General features: G+C 42.3%; 1 protein-coding gene across 1 annotated transcript; it reads left to right on the top strand.

The window, feature by feature from the left end:
- The first annotated feature begins 4,190 nt into the window (after positions 1-4,190).
- On the top strand, positions 4,191-5,204 carry Neurod6 (neuronal differentiation 6). Its single transcript, XM_059256686.1, has one exon. It carries the CDS (start codon positions 4,191-4,193, stop codon positions 5,202-5,204), a length of 1,014 nt encoding a protein of 337 aa, XP_059112669.1.
- The last annotated feature ends 17,430 nt before the right edge of the window (positions 5,205-22,634 follow it).

The raw sequence follows: 22,634 nt of genomic DNA, 5'->3' as shown, positions 1-22,634 counted from the left end.
AACAAAATAATCATATCCATTAAAGTAGAATAGAATCAATTCAGAGAGGGAAAGTTTTGTATAGAGGGATGGGTGGGAAATTAGAGGACCCATGATAGAAGGGGTGACAATTTCCTGGCCATGGCTCTGAGGATCTGTGTGTAAATCTGTTTGGAGTCTTGGTGTTAATATGCTTTCTCAGCAGAGATTAGAACAGCCACTCTGGTAGATGGTACAAATGCATATTAACAGACACCACAGACATTTGCATACCTGGAGCTACCCTAGGAAATGCATAACAAAATTTCTTGAAAAGTTATTGTATAAACACACCAAATCCTTGCTAAATCTTCACACGATAATTCTCAATGCCCATCCTGGCCTCTTTTTTTTTTTTCTTTTTTCTTTTTTTCTTTTCATTTTAAGAATAAAGAAAAACTAAATCTTTCAAAATTGAATAGATAATCGAAACACTTGAATAATCTTTGTCCCCAACCTCATCACAACCAAAGGTTTTCTTTCATGTTTCTGACAGGAATAGACCAGCCACCAGTGTTTCATTAATCTTTTCTCTCTTCTTATGCACATGGAAAGATACAATATAGAACCAGTCCTTCCCTTTGCTACTTGGGTGATAATTTTCTATGGACACATCAAATCAGGTTGCCCCTGCCTTTTGACTTTTGTGTCTGTGACATATTTAATACAATGTAGCTCCTGAGGACTTAGAACAGTTGCAATATGGGAGATTCAGACAACACTATTTACTTTGTAGCTCAGGACTCTGGTCTTTTTCCACCTTCTCACTTAAAAACCACACTTAAACTCACTTAAACCACACATGAGGACAACTGACTTCTGCATCCGGCCTTTCTATTGAAATTCTTGGTGTTCATACAAAAATATATTTAGATTTTGGACCAAAAGCTACATGAAATATATTCAGCATGATCATTAGTAAAGACATATTCAGCTGCAAATTCTAAAATTCTAAAATCTAAAATTACTGATGTGACAAGTTTTACTTTAAAATATGAGCTAGGCCCACCTCCCTATTTTAAATAGGCTCACTATTATTTTAAATTTACACTTTTTTATTCCCCCTTTAAGAGAGACAAACTATGCACTTTAACCTAGCATCTTTCTTTTTGTCAACACTCCATCTTTTCTAGAATGGTCCAGGGAATGCCAGGCAAACTTTGTAAAGGCAATGGAAATGAGTAGGGGCTCAAGAGGAGCACAACTGAATCTGGGTAAGACCCGGGGTGCCAATTTGGATCCAAAGTGCATAAAAGCAGCAGAATCCTAAACCTTTCAAAGGTAGGATTTATAAGGGGAATGCTAACACAGATTCAGCGGTGCCAGGCTGCCAGGGATTATACTAAGACTAAAAGCATACTCTTTCACTTTAGAGCCGGAGATTACTCAGCTGTCAAACAACAAGGCTTTTGTTTATTTGTTTATTTTTTCACTTTTTAAAAAGTTCACTTTTTTTGCCTTTTACGGGCATTCCTGAAATAATATGTCCACTTGGGAAGGAGGGGTCTCCGGGGAGTAGAGAAAGGAGAGGACAGGAGGGTTGGCCTCTAGCTTTGCATCCTGTTTTGTTAGAAGGGCTTTGCCAGCTCTGCTTAACTGGTCTGTCCTGCTTCGTTAAAAAGGCACCAGGAAAGAGGAATGAAGGAAAGGGAGAAATATACCTGCTAAGGAAAAACAACAGGACACAGATGTTAAAACAGTAAGATATTGAAGTGAACGTGGGTCTAGAGGAAACGTTGCAAGGTTGAAATTGGTAGAACAGAGAAAAAAATATTGAAAGTTCAAGAAAGCTGAATCTTGGATTAAAAAAAACAAAAACGTTCTGCTGCATGTCAAAGAGAGAAAAGCTGCAAACATAAGTGATTGTTTTTCTGTTTATCCTGTCTGAACTGATAAGGCACAAGCAGGTTCACACCAGGAGATCAGGGAGGGTAACTGACTAGAGTCAGTGGCTCAGCGGTGGACACAAACACGTAGCTTCAAAGCCAACCAAAGACTCACTGTGGCTGTGCAATTGGTCTGTGTATCGTTCTGTCTGCGTAAATTCTCTCTGAAAAGTTGTGGGAAAGACAACAGCAAGTGTGAGGGAGCATTTGAAGACGTCTTTCACAGACCTCAGATGAAGAAACTGACCTTTTATTCTGAAATCCCGAGAAGAAAAGAAGTCTGGAGTCGAAGAACACACAGACACATAAGTCACATGCTATAAAGCAAAACAGAGAAATAAGGAGCCCTTTGCTGACCCGTTTGTCAACCCTAATCTTGATTTCATTCAGCACCCAAGCCCAGCTTCTAGCTCCCATACAAGGCTCTCCTCCCCTGGTACCCAGATGCACCGAGGTGGAGCTGGTGATCTTTACAAAACAACAACCCCACAAACAACAAAAACCTCTCTCACTCACACAAAAGCCCACCTTGCGAATGAATGGAATATTAACGACTCCCTAACAGTTGCACCATTGGCAGGGCGAAACCCATCACTAACACAGCTCTTTCTACAGATTGCCAGTTAGACCCGAGCAGCTCGAAGAGAAATGCACCTACTGTATGTGAAAGGCTGGTGCAGATTTTTTCCCTATCAGTCTAACCTCCTGTGTTGATGCATGAATGCTGGTACCCACTTACAGGGATGCCAGATGATCAGTGCAGAATGAAGGTCCCAAGAGAGGATCACATGGCTCTCTCTGCCCTGTGACGTCACTAGCAGATGGCATGGGTACCAGCTCTGGCAGTTGGCATCAATGTCACTTTTTAGAGATCAATGAGATAGTGCAGATACACACAGATCTAGAGGCTCCAGGAGACGATGCGACACTCAGCCTGAAAAGATTTGGAAGATCCAAAATGAAAACTGATTATTGAATGAAATTAAAACCTAAGGTAATATAAATAAAGATATACTCAATTGATGCTGGCTTTGCATGCAAGTATTTAAAGATACAGTATCACTGTCTTAGAGTATTTCTATGTTCTTTGCCATCTATAAGTTCTTATCATATTTCATTCTTCTGATGTAATTATCACATACTTTCACTGCTATTATGTAACATTGTGAATGTGTGGACATTGTGTGTGTGTGTGTGTGTGTGTGTGTAGAGAGAGAGAGAGAGAAAGAGAGAGAAAGGCTGTAGATTGTTAAATTAAAAGTCTCTGTTTTAATATGCCTATTTGGTTGAAGACTTTAGATGAAAATATTTGCTGCTTCACCCAACAAAAACCAAAATTGCATTTTAAACACAAATTATTTTCCCCTTTCATTTGGGATTCTGAACACACGTGCACAATTGCAGGCAGAATCCTTGGACCGTTCCTGTCCGATATTAGCTAGAGGGAGACTTCCGTAGCTCTTAGAACAAAACACTGCGAGCGGAGCAGCAGTAAACAGACAATTACATTGGGGGAATTCTTAGATGTTAAAGCAGTCACAACATTTGCTTTGATTACAAAAAAAATGCCAGTAATGTTTGTGGGCTTTTTCATTTGTTTACAGTTTTCTTTTCAGATTAGCCTATTTCCCCTTTCCTTGAGGCTGAGAAAGCAATACTCTTTTTACATAGTTCTTTACTCATCAAGAAAAAATTCAATTTTAAAATTGATCTAATTGATCTTTTCTTTAAATTTGTGTGTTCTGCAGTCACTTATCGAAATTTCTAGCATGAAGTTAGCAGGAAATAAAGTTAGGGTTTAATTTTTTCCTGACAAAACCCCTCAAATTTGTCAGCTTAAGAGAGGTAGCACTTTTCGTTTTAAAAATTGGTTTCTCTTCAATTTTGTTCTCAGGGGAATTAGAATTAATAAAAGTCTGCATTATTATACCATGCTTTTATTTGCTTGAACTCCACTTCGTGTATGTTAAAAACCCAGTTTAAAATCCAAGAGAAATAGGAAATGTGGTGATTTCTAATAAGTATTTCCTTTTATATTTTCTTTTGATAATTTGCCTGTATAAATTTATGCTACTGCATGGATCGATGCTTTTATGATTGTTAATCTCCACAAACTCAACTTTTTTATTTAATGTAAATATGAGTCCTGGAATCAGTCTTTTTCATGTGCTTTCATAGCCTTATGATTAAGTCATCAAATATATTTGAAGTATATCAACTCTAAAAATGAAAACACTTTAAATATTGTGCTGGCATTTTTTCCAGGTAATTTAAGGTTAAGGAACCATGTTAACACTACCGTTTGACGAGTCTGTCATAATGCCCGAATCCCAGATGTGCAGAAAGTTTGCTAGACAATGCGAGGACCAGAAACAAGTTAAGAAACCAGAGAGCTTTCCAAAACAAGTTGTCCTTCGAGGAAAGAGCATTAAACGGGCCCCTGGAGAAGAAACCGAGAAAGAGGAGGAGGAGGAAGACAGAGAAGAAGAAGATGAAAATGGCTTGCCCAGAAGGAGGGGTCTCAGGAAAAAAAAGACCACCAAACTACGGCTGGAAAGGGTCAAGTTCAGGAGACAGGAAGCCAACGCGCGCGAGAGGAACCGGATGCACGGCCTCAACGACGCTCTGGACAATTTGCGGAAAGTGGTCCCCTGTTACTCCAAAACCCAAAAACTGTCCAAAATAGAAACTTTACGGCTGGCCAAAAACTACATCTGGGCACTTTCTGAAATTCTGAGGATTGGCAAGAGACCAGATCTGCTCACGTTCGTCCAAAACTTATGCAAAGGTCTTTCCCAGCCAACTACAAACTTGGTAGCAGGCTGCTTACAGCTCAACGCCAGGAGCTTCCTGATGGGTCAGGGTGGGGAGGCTGCCCACCACACCAGGTCACCCTACTCCACATTCTACCCACCCTACCACAGCCCTGAGCTGGCCACCCCCCCAGGGCATGGGACTCTTGATAATCCCAAGTCCATGAAACCCTACAATTACTGCAGTGCGTATGAATCCTTCTATGAAAGTACTTCCCCTGAGTGTGCCAGCCCTCAGTTTGAAGGTCCCCTAAGTCCTCCCCCAATTAACTATAATGGGATATTTTCCCTGAAGCAAGAAGAAACCTTGGACTATGGCAAAAATTACAATTACGGCATGCATTACTGTGCAGTGCCACCCAGGGGTCCCCTTGGGCAGGGTGCCATGTTCAGGTTGCCCACCGACAGCCACTTCCCTTATGACTTACATCTGCGCAGCCAATCTCTCACTATGCAAGATGAATTAAATGCAGTTTTTCATAATTAATGAGGAAAATGAAAATAAACAGTGGTCATTCACCTCCCACTCTAATTAAGACAAAGCAGATGCTTGCGGGCTGAGTAATTGGCACAACTCTATCTAAGGTGTTTACTAGTTTCTGAAGTGTGTTTCAACGATTGTGAACATTTTCTATGTCATAATAAATCTCTTTTCCTTCCCCTTTGTCTGTCTCGCACTGTGATTCTCTCTCTACTGGCAGGATTTTCCTTTCCTGTTCTAGTTTATTTTAAATTCACTTAATTTGTTTGAACAAGGTGTCTAAGAATATATTGCTGAATAAAGACATGCACACAGCATAACTCAATGTCTATTTCAGTTGTACAGTAATTATGAAAATGCATGTTATAAAAATCAGATGAGTAAAATGTGTTTATAATTACTAGGACTCATATATGTATCTCTGAAAATTGAGTTTTTAAAATATCAAGAGCTAACCATGAAATTTAAAGATGCATTTGAGGATGTACAACAATATTAAAAGCTATGCAATTTTCTGTTTATTAAGGACAAAACTAAATGTGTTCAGTTGGTAAGAACTATTCCTCTTCAAGCATTTGCAGAGGAGGAAACACAGTGTTTGGGGGAGGTTATCAGCATCATAATTTGGGGACAATTATTTCAATCATGAAGAAAAAATATTAGCACTTGTTTTGTATTGTTCAGGATTTTTCTGTACAGGTTTGTTATGATGTATAATTGTGTTTTCCACCCTACAGTTTAAAAGCAATTAAACATAGATATTTCCACTTATAAAGGATACCTATTAGCCGTGATATTTTTTGCATGATACTTATTACTTCCTGACACACAGCTGCTGTCAGTCTCCAATGCCCTCTCCTCCCCATTTTAGAAATATTTCTGGATTAAAAGGCTCAAACAAATTTCTTTTAAAAACAAAACAAAACAAATAGCCAAAGCGTTCTCGAGAATTTTCTTTTGAAAGTATCTTAAATGAAAGAAAAGGCGCCCGTGAGGGTTAAATACCCTGGGGAAACAATGGTAAATCCTGCTAACCTTCAACTCCAGCCTAAATTCGGTGGCAGTTTTCCAGCAGCCCCCAGAGCCAGTGTTAAACACGGAAGCTTTTTCTCTGGGCCAGTTAAACGCCTGGCCGATTAGAACCTGAATTCTGTGTGATTAAAAGTTTCCTAACAAAAGGCAAGCAAAAACTTAGTTTAATATGCCTGGAGAGCTAGCCTCTTAAAACAGGGCTTAGCTGCTTGCTCCTGGAATAAAAGACAAGGTGGTCGTGACCTCCTCCAAGATGCCCTCTGGGGCAGGTCTGCTTCCCAGGGTGCGGAAACTGGTTATCTGCATGGCCTGGGGAGGGCAATGGCACACGCGTGCCGCAGCGCGGGACTCCGCGGGCACCGCCTGAGCTAGCGCAGGCCCAGCCCGGCTTGTGGGGCAGTGCTGGGAGGACGCAGGTGACCTCCCGCTGACTCGGTGGCCTCCGGGGCTCAGGCTGTCCTGCCGGGGTCCCGCCCACAGTGGGCGCCCTGAAGCCTGGGGCCGCGCCCACCTGGCGGGCACCGCAGCCCTGTCCCGGGGACACGCCCTGCAACCCACCAGTTTGCGGAGGTGGAAAAAGGGTGACATCTCCATGTGACCGGTCTGCCACAAGGGGGACACGGAGGCTGGGCCGCAGCTCTAGCCCGCCCAGGTGCTGCTCAGAGCTAACCCTGTCCTGCTCCTGCTAGCCCCGCGGCTGGTGGGACGAAGGTGGTGCAGGCTATAGGCCGGGCCCCAGTCTCCAGACAACCGTGTCGCCCTGTCCCTGCCATCCCTCTGCTGGAAGCCCCGGGCCTTGGGTGCGCGCTGCAGCCTCCTGCAAGCCGGGAACCCGCTGAGCAGCTGCTGGCGCGGGACTTGCTGGTGATGAACGGCCCTTCCAAGCGGGTGTGTGAGCACCTGTTCACTCCACTCCCACGGGGCAGGGGGGAGGAAGCAGAGGAAAAAGAGGGATTGTGCCCTGCCGGAGTGGAGAGAAGTTTGCCCAAGGTAGAGAGCCGTCTGTCCCCTCTGCCTGCCTGGGCACAGGAAGACTAGCTCCTGCTTCCTCCCATATGCGCACAAAATCTGCTCTCCCTGGGACTAGGTTCAGAAGTGCTGGCCTCTTTGTGGCCCTTCAGACCTGGTCACTGCTCATCCCATCTGAGGGAACAACAAAAAAGTGAGGAAGCATCTGGAAATTAAATATCTGTGCCCTCCCCGCCCCCTGCCCCACCACCACACACAGCCAGTATCATTTCTTCTCTGGCAGAATAGGTGTGGTTTTCTGGTCTCCTATCCTTGTAGTGTACCCAGGGGCCTGACCAGAAGAGCACTGCGCCTGCTCGGAGTCTTATTGGCTCAGACAAGCGTTTGAAACCCGTGCTCTTTCCAAGGTCACAGAATCTTGTTGGAAGCAGAAATTGCAACAAGAGATGGGTTTTCCGTCTCCCTTCTGGCAAGTGGGAGAGCGAAGAAAAGAGGCAGCTGGCCTAATGAGGAAGAATCCAGTGTTCTGGGCAAGCTTCTTATCTCAGAGCTCAGTCCACAAGAAACTCCAGCTAGAGAATGGGGATTTCACATGCAAACCCCAGAGAACTGGAGGCATTTTCTAGAATCTGAACACATCTGTCCTGTGTGTGCGTGCTCCCTTCGTGGCTGACAGATGCAACCAAGCTGTACGTACGGTCAGGGTGGGTTAGGAGGATTCCATGCTTAGTCAGCGTTTAGATGCCTCTTCTGAACCTGGTACTGGAACCACCCTGCCGCTCCCATTACATGTCACCATGGCCCTCAGTCAATTTTCTTCAGCAGTTCACAGTGCTGAGAAATCCTGTGAGTTGTTCACACAATGCATCATGGACGCTAGGCTGCAAAACTACTTTGAAGGGGCCACTCCAGTGAAAAGGAGGACAGAAGGATATAAAGGGTGCAGTCTAGGAACCAGGAAGTATGGCTTCAGCTAGCTTAGAATGGCATCCTTGCTCATGAGGTGGTGTGACCCTCCACCACTCAACAGAAAAAAAAAAATCATCCCTCCTTCTGATCTCTTCATAGCTGCTGTCATCCAAATGGACTAGGTATCTCCTCTTTGGAGATGGATTTGGCCAGTATTTCCTCATCCCAATTAAGGAGGAAAGAAAATGACTAAAGGATGTACACCCCATTTGGAAATATTTATGAAAGTCCCATGCAAAGCAATGTCTACTGGGATCTTGCTGTCCACTAGATTTGACAAAAGCTAGGAGATGCTTGTTCTTTTTTTGCAGAGTATATTTCTACCTGGAGTAAAATCAGGTCCAGTCAGTAAGATTGGAAAAAACGAGATTGGAGAGGCGCCCAGCCATGCCTTTACCTCCACTGTCGACCCAGTTCCTTGCTCCTCTCTCGGGGGCCTTACACCCCACCCTAGAATCATCTTGTTTCTAACCTCGTTTTCCCCTGAAACCACATAAGTTTGTGTTACCAAATGGCTCCCAGGACCTCCCAGCTTGTGAGTTCATCTTTAAATCCATGATCCTGGACCTCTTATGTGTTTCCAAAGCATAAAAGGGAAATGTGCCACCTGCCATTCATCTTGCACCCACAATGCTCGGGTTGGCATTTCCTCTGGTAAAACATCATGAGGTTGATTTGGTGGGTACCAACCCAGTTTTAACAGACACCACCTTCTGGGCATTTGTGCTTTCCCACGAAGCTGCTTTCCTCGTCTTTCATCACATTTCTCTGAACTACAAGGAAATACATATTTTCACTCTGGAGAGCAGGTAGTATTCAGGCTCTAACTATTGGGTGTGTTTGTTTGTTTGTTTGTTTGTTTTGCTTTGTTTTAACGATCAACCCTCTAGATCTAGGACACTCAGCCTCCAAAGGAGACTAGGTTGGGGAAGATTCAAAAGTGTAGTCTGCTGCACTGTTCAGTATCACAGCTTGCTTCCTCATAGTCCCATCTCTGAGTTGGCCTCACTTGTGTCTGACACTTTCCCTTGTGCATAGGGTACCCTCTCCTCCACAAAGAGAAACCCAAATTCATATCAAGACTCAAATTCTTCCTGTGAATAGTGAGCTATATATGAAAGAAACAATACTGAATATTTTCCTTGTTTCCTTCTCTTCCTGGTCATCCCCTTGATCTCAGGATCTAGACTGATCTTGCCTGGACTAGGGTACTGGTCTCCAAGTTAGTTCCTCTTCTCCATTCTTTCTCCTTCTCCATTTCTCCAGTGCCAAATTAGCTTTCCTAAAACACTCCTACACACCAATCCTTTGCAGTAACACCTCTCACGGTTCTCATTTTCTGTCTGGTAAATAAATTCATTTTAATTTTTCATTCAGTCTACATCTTCCACGTTAAAACTGAAAACAACTGTGCATATCACAGCTTAGAGCTGACAAAGCATTTTCACAGACTCACCTTATTTCATTCTAAGAGCATCATGATGAGGTGATGTTTGCAATGACCATATGACTGACTTCCGTATTATCAGAAACTGAGGACCACTTTCCCATGGTCACACAGCAGAACAAAACATTCTTTTTCCGTCTACTCTGGCATCACCATCAAAACAGAAGGTATAAGGATGTCTCCTCGGGAACAAGCATGCAGGAAGTTCTGCTTCAGGCACCAGCTGAGTGTCCTTTATCCCCACTGGGTTCTGACACTCAAATAACACCAGACCCCACTGTTGCAGGCACAGTCCTCAAGGCCTCAAGGCCACTTGCCTCCTCTGATACCAGTCACAGTCCAAGGCAATTTCACTGGTGTTTCTGATCAGTCATCTCTAGACCATGAATCTGGTAGAGTGGCTTAGGACTTAGGGAAATGCTCCTGTTTATGACATATTGCAAGGGACGTGGATGAAGATGGGAAAAAGCATGGACCTGCCATGCCCTCTCTGGAATGCAACCCTCCAGAAGCCCCCTCCCCCACTCTCAACAATCTGGAAATTCCAAATCCTAACTTTTGGATTGCTGTGGAGACTTTATTGGTAGGCATGACTGAAGCATAGCTATCTGTATGTAAATGTGGTGGGACAAAAAGAGTCTGGCCTAAGGCTGACAGATCGAGTGGGGGAAAGCCAGGGTCCAGTCCAGCATTTCTCTGGGCCTCTCTGTGAAGCACTCTTCCCTCCAGGGTTTGGAGCAGAAACCCACAGAATGAGAAAGGTCTTATGACCTGTTACCAGATGAGAGTAAGTCAGAGAATTTCTTCATGGCCAGGTCCAAGTCAGAAAGGAGCAGGAAGATTAGAGTTCTGACTTAGGTAGCCGGGGAGATAAAAGTGAAGTCGTGAATAAAATCAAATATAAATATAATAATATCTGGAACCTTGGGATGCCACCCTGAAGAAATAGTCCACAACCCTTCAGCAATAAAGGCCACTTTTTAACCCTGTGTTTAATTTCATTACATCAATGATCAGATCAATGATTGTTTTTGTCAACTACTAGTTAACTAATTTTTTGAAACAAGATCTCACTATGTAGCCCAGATCAGCATCAAACTTGTACTCTCCATTGCTCAGGTTACTTGGTACTGGAATCACAAGCATGTGACAGCATGCCCTGCATACTCTTTGTTAAAGTAACAATATACTTTATTCAGACAATATCTTAGGAGTCAGTGTATGCAGAAACTCTTCCTGATAAAGGTGAAGGTGGTGTGGACATCCGGGAGCCAAGATGCCCCAACCTTGCCTATGTCTCTCGTAAAGAATGAGGCCCTGGGTTTGAACCTGCTTGTCACATCTGTCTGCTCTATCTACCTATTGGGAAGTGCTGCCTTCTCTTCGCCAAGCTCTCAAAATCACATAGACTTTCAGGTCATCTTCCACATGGAACCTCGAACCTTCTTTCTGTAATGGCCTCTTGTCGTTTATAAGCCACAGCTCTATCAGTGTAGACTCAAGTTTTATACCCAAGGCGTATGGCATTTCAAATCTTATGTGTGTCATGATGTCATGAGCTGCTTTTAAATGTGCAAATCTGACTAAATTGTTCAATCCCAGGGACCAAGGTCAATACCTCACCCTCTCTGCATGTCTACACAGCACTATAAAATTCCTGACTTACCAACTGCAATTGGAGATATAAACTCTTGTTCTATTATGAAATAATGCAAAGAATCGCTGGCCTTCCATATCCAACAAAAAGTGACAGTGAGCAACCACATGAAGGTTCAGATTTTTCACCTTTGAAGTAAGAATATTGACACATGTTTCTCCAGAATTCTGTAAAGATTAAATGAGATAATTTATGAAAAGTCATCAGCTATTGTACTGATTCAAGCCATTGAGAAGAGCGGCTACAGTTTTCATTACACTAGTGTAAGACACTTCTGTTAGATGCAAACACTGTAAACAACGTTGTTCAAAACGCAAGTTAGATCTGGGTAGCATGTTGTCAAACAAATTTAGTCCAGTGGACATCACTGGTGTATTTTAATAGCAAGGAATTTATATATATATATATATATGAAAGTATTGCCAGCTCATCTGAAAAGTGTGTGTGTGTGTGTGTGTGTGTGTGTGTGTGTGTGTGAGAGAGAGAGAGAGAGAGAGAGAGAGAGAGAGAGAGAGAGAGAGAAAGAGACAGAGATAGAGAGTACAGAAAGAACAGAGGGGTGACACTATAGTACCTGTAGCCTGCTTCCAAGCTGTGTTCTGTCTTCTATCAGCCTCCATCACATCAGAAAGGTAGAAATTCTTGAGTTGTCTCCTAGGCTGTGCAACAAGAACCTGTCAGATACTGGGTCAGGGACTTCATTTCTAATTTCTTTCTAGAGTTCGGATCAGGCAATGGTGTGTTTGAGAAAGTTCAGTGCCCTTACACTGAAGTACAAGGAATAGGGGAAACTAGTTTGGTTTGGAGGACTTTTACTGATGTCTGCAAGAATTTGGTTCACTATTGCATTCACCAGGATGCCCAAGATTTCTTGAGCATCACTATCACTTGGGGATCTGTTTCTAGAAAATCATTTCTTAGGATCCACTTCATATACAAAATCAGCCTCTTCATTATACAGACCATGCACATGCCTGGAGGGCCAGTACAAGACATATTTCACCACTAAAGATGTTAGCCAGCTTTCTTTTACTGCATCAAATCATAAGACAAAGATAAAAGAATTATTTTGGCTCACAGCTTTGGAGGTTTCAGTCAGTCCCCAATTGGTCTTATTGCTTTAGACATGTGCTGATAGAAGTATATGCCTCTCCATCTCATATTCAGAAATGAAAAGGAGAAAGAAGAGCCCGGGGCCCCACAATCCTCTTCCAGGGCAAATCACCCACAACAACCTAAAATATCCTAGTATTAACCCACCTCTTAAAGTTTCCACCACATTCTAATGCCATGGGTTAGGAATCATATCTTGGACATAGACGATTGCAGGTGACATTATAGATCCAACTACAGTACTAATCAATGAATACAGTCATAGGGTGATAGGTGAAGCCAAGTACAGTGAAAGAAAACCTGTAAAATTCTATGCAAATTATATGGAATATGACAGGAAGACGAGGAAATCCAGTTATCTACTGGTATCTGTGGCAAGAAGGAAGCAGAAAATCTTTTGTAGATTACCAGAAGTCAAGGAGTACCACAGAGTGTGAGGCACTGACATACTAGTGATGCTCTTTCTAGCCTCTGTGTAGTCAGTGATACACACGAAGCGTGGAGGCACATGTTACAGACTCCGAATGTGTCAGTACAGAGCCATAATGCTCAGCCATGTTGCCTTTCTTTCTGGCTTAACTTTGCCTGTGGCTTATAATAAGTTTTGGTTTTACTCAATTACTAGGCAAGCCTCAATGAAACATTTCACTATTAGGATAAGAATTTATACTGTATCAAGCTGATAATAGAAAAATAAATAAATTAATTAATTAAAAAAATAAAAATTGAAATATAGACATTTAAAATTCCAACTTCTGAGTGTATTGGGCTCTGCTGACTCCCCATGGGAGGCCTTGCCCTGGAGGAGGTGGGAATGGAGGGTGAGTTGGTGGGGAGGGGGAGGCTTGGGGGTGGGAGGAGGAAGGGGATGGGGATCTGTGGTTGGTGTGTATAATGGCAGATCTGTATTCCACACTCAGACACCAACAGCACTAATTCATATTTAGTGAGGCTTCTCCAGGGAAGGCTGTAGGTGTCATTAGTCTGTTTCTAATTCTACAGTAGAATGCCTGAGGCATCCTACTTGCACAGAAAAGTCCTTTAGGTCACCATTTTGGAGGCTAAAAGCCATGTTGATTCAACCTCTGATAAAGCCCTAATGGTAGACAGCATTGTGGGAGTGTATTAACAAGACGGGACAATTGCATGGCAAAAGAAGAAGACAAAGCACTTACAAAATAAGGGCTAAAGAATTCTTGTAACAGCCTATTCCCACCTGGCCGTCGCAAGGTGGGGACCGCCTCTGAGAAGGCACACCCACTGTGTTCCACAGAGTTGTCCTGTCTAATCCAAAGAATTTCCTCTCTAAAAATTTGGTGTTGGGGGAACTAGTAAATGAACCCTCAAGCTTTCAAAATGATAATCTAGAATTACTTAAATGTCTACAAATTTGTTCCTAAATGTATTTAAATCTTACCAGTGAACATGATGCCGGTTATTAAAAAGTAATTCTGGAGAAATTAGCTCACAGCTACAAAATTAATATAATTTATTTATTACTTGCAGCCACAAATCAAGATGCTGTTAACACTGCTACATGCAATTTAATATGCACAGTAAGTTTCCATATGGCTTCAATTTGGGGTTTCTGGCCACTCCTTCACTTCACTGCAGAATGGCCAGCACATCTAGCCAGAAAGCCTGATCTAGGCAGATAGGGAGGATTCTCTGAATTATGGAGGTAAAGGTTTGTTCTCCATATTTTTATCATGGTGAGCAAGCGCATGCGTTAAATCCATAGGCTCATTATTGCTCAGAGATTAACTATGCAGAAACCCAAAAGCACTTGGCCTTCCACATACACAAAAACTCCCCGGTGGGTCCTGATTCTCTGTCCCCTTCCTTTTCTCACCATTTTCCCCTGAGAGGGTGAAAAAGAAGTAACACACATATACTTCATGTATGCACACACACACCTACATATATACTCACACCACAAACACATACATATCAACATATACTCATACCACATGCACACACACACAGACCTACATACACATACACCACAATTATACATATCACATGCATACACATACATACATATACACATACCATATGCACATACACATATATACATATACACATACCACATTCACATATACACACACACCTACATATACTCATACCACATGCACACACACCTACATAAACCACATTTACACACATCACATGCATACACATACATACATACATACACACACATACACCACATACACACACACACACACACACACACACACACACACACACACACACACACATTCCTGTTTGATTTAAAAAGGTTGAAATGAAGTTCTTCAGAGTTGAAGCTCTCTTCTTCGTGACCTGCTAGTCATGGCTGTAAAGAAAGTTTAAGTCCCATAGTGAATGAGAGTTACACTCCCTAATCCTCTAAGAATGAAAATAAACATGAAAATTATATTCTACTGTTAAGTCTAACAAATAGGATTCCAGATGTCACCTGGTTTTTCTTTAATGTTAAACTGTTTGGGGACCTTGTGTCTCTTAAACAGCTCTCCCAGAATTACTAGAATAGTCTATAGAATGTAGCTGATTTCCCGCCTTATCATCTCTGGCAGGAAGACTAGGAGAGCAGACCAGATACCCGAAAGCACTTCCCTATGGAATCGCCTGTATCCCACGTGAATGATGATGGAGTGTGTGATTAAGCCGCTACATTTTACATTGTTAGTTTTGCAACATTATTTTCATGTTTTTTTTACTCCATTTGCTTATTGTCAGGAGCATGGTAGCACATCTTGGCACCATGTATGGAAGTCAGTGGACAAATTTCAGGAGTTTGTTTCTTTCCTTCTACCCGGTGGGTCTCAGGGATGGCACTCAGGGCCTCAGGCTTGGTGGCAGACGCCTTTACCCACTGAGGCATCTCACCAGCCCTCATGGCCTTCTTTTCTGCTGTTACTTGCAGAGGTTACTCTGACAAGGACAGCTTCAAATTCAGTTAACACTTCAGATCAGACATTTTTCTACTCAAGGTTTTTTTTTTGTTGTTGTTGTTGTTGATTACAACCTTTGGTTTCTGGTCCACACAGGGTGAGGCAGAGGATGGAGAAGCAAGGATAAAGGAACTGAGATTGCAGGGGTGTTAACTTTTGCCCTGGCTTGCAGCAACCATGGTGTTCACCAGAGAAGGAAGTAAGGGTGCTGGTCTCAGTGGGTCAGTAAGGTGCAAAGGTGCCCTGGGTTTTGATCCTGAGCCATAAAATGTGGACCCTTTTTAAAAAAAAAAAAAAAAACTGCAAAGATATGTGAAGAAATTAATGGCTAGAAAGTAGGGGTAAAAGAAGCAGGCTCTATGAAGGAGTTTTTTGTTTTTTGTTGTGTTATGATTAAAATTATCTTCCTTTGGAGTCACAGAGAGGTTTTCCTCAGGGCCGGGCATGGTATCTGGTCAATGCGAGGCAACTACTCTCCCCTGAGCTCAGCCCCACAAGCAGGAGTGATACCTTCAAATATCATTTTATGTAAATAATTACAGAAACTTTTGGACATATTGTGGTAACAATTGTAATTGTCTGCTCAGATGAGGGAGCACAGAGAAATTAGGCGGTTCACTAGAATGCACTGTTAGCCGGTGGCAGACTTGAAATTATAGCCAAACATTTTATTATTAAATAAAACCACTTTGCTGTAATGAACTCACAGATAAAAACATCACACAGCTAAATAAAAGTAGTCACTCACACAAATTGTCCAGTCCCGAACTCTGTAAACATCCATGAAGTTCTGCTCCTTTGAAATTTCCATTCGGAAGCTTGGGAGCCTCACTTGGGGTCCCACATTCTCACTTTCAATTACACTTTTCTTTAATTCTTAAAATGTGTTTATGTGCATCGGTGTTCTGCCTGCATGCATGTCTGCATGAGGATGTCGGGGGTCCTGGAACTGGAGTTACAGACAGTTGTGAGCCGGCATGTGGGTGCTGGGAATTGAACCCAGGTCCTCTGGTAGAGCAGACAGTGCTCTTAACCGCTGAGGCATCTCTCCAGCCCTCAATTACACTTTTATGCCATTATCCACCACAGAAAAAGGAAATAAGAATTACGACAGAGTTAAAACTAGAAAATAAATAGGTTTGTACCCTCTTTCTTAACTCACGTGTCCTTTCTCCTGTGTTGTGCCCCCCTCACCAACCTTGCATTAACTCTTCCTGATCTCCGTTCTAAATGTCATGTATAGCCAAATCCTTCACTGGGCAGTCTCATAGTCCTTCCAAAGTTTTACTCAGAATGTCTAGGTCAACAGACAATAGTTATGACCCTTAACAAAAACACAACTTACAAAAGTAAAAGCAACGGGGAACCAAATAGTTCCTTATCGTCTGCTAATGTTCTGAAGCAGTGTCTGCTCTTGATAGTTGTGTTTGTGACTACTTGCTGTCTTTTAACGTTCTGCAGAAGTACAGCTTCAGACAAAGGAACTTGAACAATGTGTTTAAGATGAAGGCCATTACCCGCAGGAAAAGCCAAATGAACTTCAGGTATGTCTGACCTATGAGCCATTCTCTCTCTACTTTTTAGTTGCTTAAAATTGGGCTGAAAAGGTTTGTTGGCACTCACTACACCTCCCTCCCTCTGCATCATGGAGTCAAATAAGATGAGTGGGAACGAATCTGACGTCAGCAAAAGGGGACAGTAGAGAACAAACCAGCAGATGCTAGTGTCTTCAGAGAACCGTGTTCCTAGACAGGGAAGTTGTCAGAGCGGAGATAAATCACACCATGCAGGGTGATACTTGCCTGTAACCCCAGGACTTGGGAAGCTGAAGCAGGAGGATTGTTAAGTTTGGCCTTCAACACGAGACCCTGTCTCAAGCCAACAACAAGGTGGAGCTGCTTGTACCAGTCCTTCTAAAAGTAACTAAAAGCCAAGAGTTATAGAGAAAAGCGCGGCTACCTGACTGTGTGCTAACCTTGACTCCTGTTTGTAGTCTGTTCATCTTTGTTTCAGACACATACCTATTACACTTCAAGCTTGGGAAATTAAAACATAACCAGCCTGCCTGGCAGGTATGAGATATTCTGAAAAGATGTGTGTGCCACATCCCCCTCAACCCCCAGATCTCCATTAAAAAAAATTGACTCCCAAGAAATTAGAGTTCTCCCAGGAACCTCCTTCTGGAGGAAAAAGAGGTTGAAGCCCTGAGGACATCCAGAGGGGAACGGACAGCCAGAGATGGAGCTTGTCCCTGGAGAAAGATTTACAGCTTGTCATTGACCTTGCAAGAGGGATTGGAGCTGGGACAGTGCTGAGCAGGGACCACACCTTTGAAGCACTGCTTAGTTAGCTTAGCTCTTAGCTTCTATTTAAACCTGACTTTTATGTCAGGCTGGGAGGTAAACTTGCGAGGTTCACTGACCCTCTGTGTATCTCTTCCCAATGTCACCATATCAAACAAATCTTTTTTCTGCTTTTCACTATTACAAATAGCACAGGTTCATGTCTGCTTCTTTTAATGAAGTGCCGCCTTCCTTACAAAGAATGCAGCACCATAGTTGATTTATAATTTTAAGTATCGACTAGATTGCACTGAACATTTTACTACAAACCTGAGTCCATCAGTGTTGGTCAATGCTGTAAATTTATCCCTTTGGAGATAGAGCCAGATTATGGGTAAGGGTTTGAGCTGGTAACAGACCTGAGTCATTGGTGTATTTGGATGGCTTATTATTACAGGAGCTGAATAAAGACACTGAATAGGAAAACTTTGGAGGAAGAGACTATCCGAACCCCCACTACACACACTTCCCTAGTCTAAACAAATGTCCCCCATCTTGTCTTGATTTGGTGGGTGTGTACCATAGCACCCTAGTAAATACTATATTTACTTCCTCTGTGACCCTTTCAAGTCCTAAAAGGATCCACATGAAGCTGTGTGCTTTCTATCAGGCTGGAAGTCCTTGTAGTATCCACTACAATATTCTTAGCATAGCAGGTGCACAACGAGTGTGGGCCAAATCTACGTATCTATCCAGAATGTGCCCTGTGTCTTTACCAGTTTTCCTGTCACAGAAGGTAAGGTGGGTTTTCCCTGAGTTCTGTATCAGTTTAAAACACCAATTTCCTGTTTGTTTCTCAAGCACGCCAAGCACTTGAGCCACCATGCAGAGTCTCACGGACAGTCGGGATGGAAAAGCACCGCGTGGCGTCAATGAAAGGTAGTGGTGTTTCAAATATGTCATTTTTCTCCAGGAGACTTCAGAAGAAAATTGAGTCACTTTTCATGTATCTTAGTAAATGAAAACAGTATTTAGTAAATGTAGAAAATATTACTTTTGAGAATCACTGAACTTCAAGTCTGATCAGAGGCCAGGTCGTAAAACTCCAAAGAGACTATGAATAGGGCTAGTGAGTACTCCCGAGCTTTCTGTGGATGGAAGGAAAACTGAGCTTGGAAGGACAGATCGCTGCACAGGGAGATAAGGAGGCGGAGGGCAATCCTAGTTAGCAGGGAACCACACTGCAGAGTCCTGGTGTGGCTCCTGTCTCCCCTCCCAGCAGCCATCCCAGCCAGTGTGCGCCAGAAAGCCACACAAACCAGAGTGAGCAGAATGTTAAACCCAGGCCTTCTCTGGCTGTAACAAGGGACTGCAAGGCTAAGCATAGAACACTGAGTGGTGAGTGTGAGAGATAAGATGCCCTAGGCTGCTTCATTCATCTACAAGGACTGCTGCTCGGGGTTTTCCTAAAACTCGGATGTTTGGGTCGATCTCTTGTAGTTTAAAAATGTGGACTTTCAGATCTTTTGGCCCAGGACTCTATAGGACACAGTATTTGTACTAAATTAGGAAGATGATTGGCAGCAGTTACTGGACAACAATGGTGAATACTAAGAAGGTGTCTGGCTGGCTGTAGAGTCCTATGTTGTATATGCTCTAATAGCATCTCTCTGAGTGGGATATGACACAGGTCACGGTAACGCCCCTTGGCTTGATGCCACTGCTCTTCTCCTCCCAAAGAGATTAGTTTCTCTCCTCCCAGGAGTGATCTCTTTTCACTGAGATCTAACATTTGGCTCTGTGATCACAGGTATCTTGGGTGCCCACCCCAATTGTCCCAGATCTTTACTTGCTCTGAGATCTTTACTGAGGAGCAGGATTGCAGCAAGTGGTAAATTCTAGTAAACTCTTTGTCCTCCCCCTATGCACTGACTATTATGAGCAGTCAATATGGTTACCTACTCAAGCCGCATCATATCTGTCCTGACGCATCCTCCTGAAGCTGGGATAGCATCCCTGTGTGCTTTCTGATCCATAGGCTCAAGGACCTGGGAACCCTGGCTGCTATGGCCAACGTCCCTTCAGCTCTTCTTCATTGAATGCTTTTGACGTTTTAGGAGTCTGACCAATAGGACATAGCTAGGGGATGCGTTTAATTTGTGTTAACTCTGATGCATTCATGTGGGTGTCCATTATTTATCACTATGGTCCACTACCGTTCTCTGCATGTTATAAGAGACAGCAAACTGCGCTTAGATGTTAGATTTGGCTTCCCTGGAAACATCCTCCTGCACCCTCTGTTGACTAATCCTGTACTGAGACACAAAGCCGCAGCACCAGAGGTCAGTTCACACCAGGGGTTGTCCCACAGCATCTGCCGTGTGTGGTACTGGAGGAAAGCCAAGAAGCCACAAGCGAGCTAGTGGAAAGTCCTTCCAAAGATCACTTTGTGTCATTGTAAGTGACACTTTTAGCCTCATCCATGTCTCAATGCAGCATCCATTTTCCCCTGTGACACAATAGCACATTTGATAAAGCTAAAAAGAAAATTTTATTTTAATTGCTATTTGTAAAGCTATTTTTAGGCTATGCAATAAACAAATGTAAAATTGTCAAATCTTGATTTGAACATATGTGAAGAATATCTTCTTTGCTAATCATTAAATTTACTTCTATGTACACAGAAAACGCAGATAAAAATTATGGGCCATTAAACAAAAGCCATATTCCGACCAGCTAAGGTAGAGGAAAGACTGGCTTCTTTTTCTATTAAAAATGCACAAGCAAATGATAAATGATTCATCAAAACATGCTTGAGGAAGGGATATCTTAATGTTATCAATCAGTTATTAAATATTATACATACACATTTCTGACTTCATAAAATATGTAGGGTTTCCTAGCTTTTAAAAACATATACAGTGTACTGGGCTTCCTTTTCTCACTTAAGTGTGTGCTCATTTGTGGTCTGATTGCACAGTTTTCAGTTTTGATTCTTTTCTCTTTGGGTCTCTCCCTCCCTGCAAATAGCACTGGCTTCAGATTACACAACCCCAGTGCAGCCTCTTGATTATGGTCGAAATAGATGCTCAAAGGAATGGGGTGCCAAGCCTTGGACACTAGCTGAGGTTCACGCAGGTATAGAGACACCAAACTGAAAAGGTATAGAGAAAGATATTGTTAATGCTGGAACAAAAACATCAAAAAAAAAAGCCAATGTATTCAGACTAAGAGAAGGCAACAGCCAACACAGAGTAAAAATAAATGAGCTATAGCTGTCTCTAATAGAAATGTGGAATTCTTTCCCAAGTTGAATAAGTTCAAAGCATATTTGGCTGTACATAGCCTTCAATTCATGATAAAGATGGAATGTATTTGCTATTTGGACGAACTCAGTACTTTTACCTGGCAACAGTTAAATCCTAAATTTTATTTACTTTTTAAAAATTTTTGTTTGGAGACAAGATCTCACTATGTAGCTCAGGATGACCTAGAACTCACTGTGTAGAAGAGGCTAGCCTGGAAATCACAGAGATCTGCCTGTCTCTGCCTCTTGAGTGCTAAGATTAAAGGTGTGCACTACCTTTGCTGACAAAGCTATATTTTTTTAATCGAGGATGAAAAAAACATAGATTGAGATGCACTCCACATAAATGAAACCCCAGCTCCTTGATACAGCATCTTTGTGACTTACTCTCTCTGGGTCTGTTTCCTCACATATGTGTAAGCCAACATTAACTGCCTCTGCTTCATAAGGTTCATATGAGGGATACAGGTAATAACAGACTTAAAATACTGACAATAAGTCCTGACCCAGAATCAGGGCTATATTCCTGTTACTTGTCGCTTTTAATCAAACACCTTCTCTTTAGACTGTGATAAAATAAAGTTGGATTGAGCCAAGATGAGTTACTATGAAACCTGAATCAGATGGGAACAAAATAAGTTTGGATGAACAAATTGCTTTGTCTGTAGCCTGGTCACACTGTGGCTGAGACACTGACAGGTCACACAGTGTTACACTGATAGGAGATCATGGCAAGCAGGATATCAAATTAGCCGTGAGTGTAGCAAATATTGGTCTCATCTGCGAGCCTCTAGTATCTCTCTGCACTGGCACACTGACCAATTTAAAGCATGGTGTTTATTCTCTCAGTCAGATGTTGGAATTCTAGATTTACACTCAACCTCTTCCATCCACCTGACAAAACACGAAGAAGGACTACAAAAACAGAATAACTTTCCAAGTGGTTCATTGTCATGGCAATAAAACTGAAATAGATCAGTCACATGATCACAGCACAGACTCTCGGTTCCATAACCAATTATTCACAGTAATCGTTTAGAATTTCCCGTCCTAACAGAATTCTGCTGAAAATTAGAATCTTTCCTCTTCATCTTTACTATACATCCTTTTACTTCAAAACCAGCCTGCAGGGACTATCTCACAGAACAATAATGACATCAGTAGACATGATAATCTGGGAGGGGAAAGACCTCATAGAGTCCCACAGAACCATAGGCTACAATGTCTGCTGGAAGAAGGAGAATTAGCTGCCCTGAGGGGTGAGCCTCCTTATTGGTTGTCCAGCATAATATGGTTCGTGAGCCATATACACACAAACAACAAAAACAGACCTAGCAGAATGTTTTTATATATTTGCATACATTTAATCAAAATTTACAAAAGTAAATTTAAAAACTGAAAAAACAAAACCAAACCACTGGCTTGGATCTGCCATAACCATGCTTTAGAAATAGAAACAGGAGTGCTGTATCACACATAAAGCTAAGTTGATTTCAGCCTTACAGTCAATGACTATGTAGAATAATGTGTTCATGACATAAAGATTTAAAAGAAGAAGACTTTTAGTACCATAAGGTTTCATAGATTATTTCACAATGATTTTCTACTAAAATACAAAAATGTCACTTAATACATGTCTAAAAGCTTTTTTTTAATTTAAGAAAGATATTACAGTTAGATCTTTCTGATGTGTCTCAAACCCT

The sequence above is a fragment of the Peromyscus eremicus genome, chromosome 3 (genome assembly GCF_949786415.1).
Source record: "Peromyscus eremicus chromosome 3, PerEre_H2_v1, whole genome shotgun sequence".
Taxonomy (NCBI): Eukaryota; Metazoa; Chordata; class Mammalia; order Rodentia; family Cricetidae; genus Peromyscus; species Peromyscus eremicus.
The sequence above is the reverse complement of the archived record's forward strand: the minus strand, read 5'-3'. Positions and strand labels throughout refer to the sequence as shown.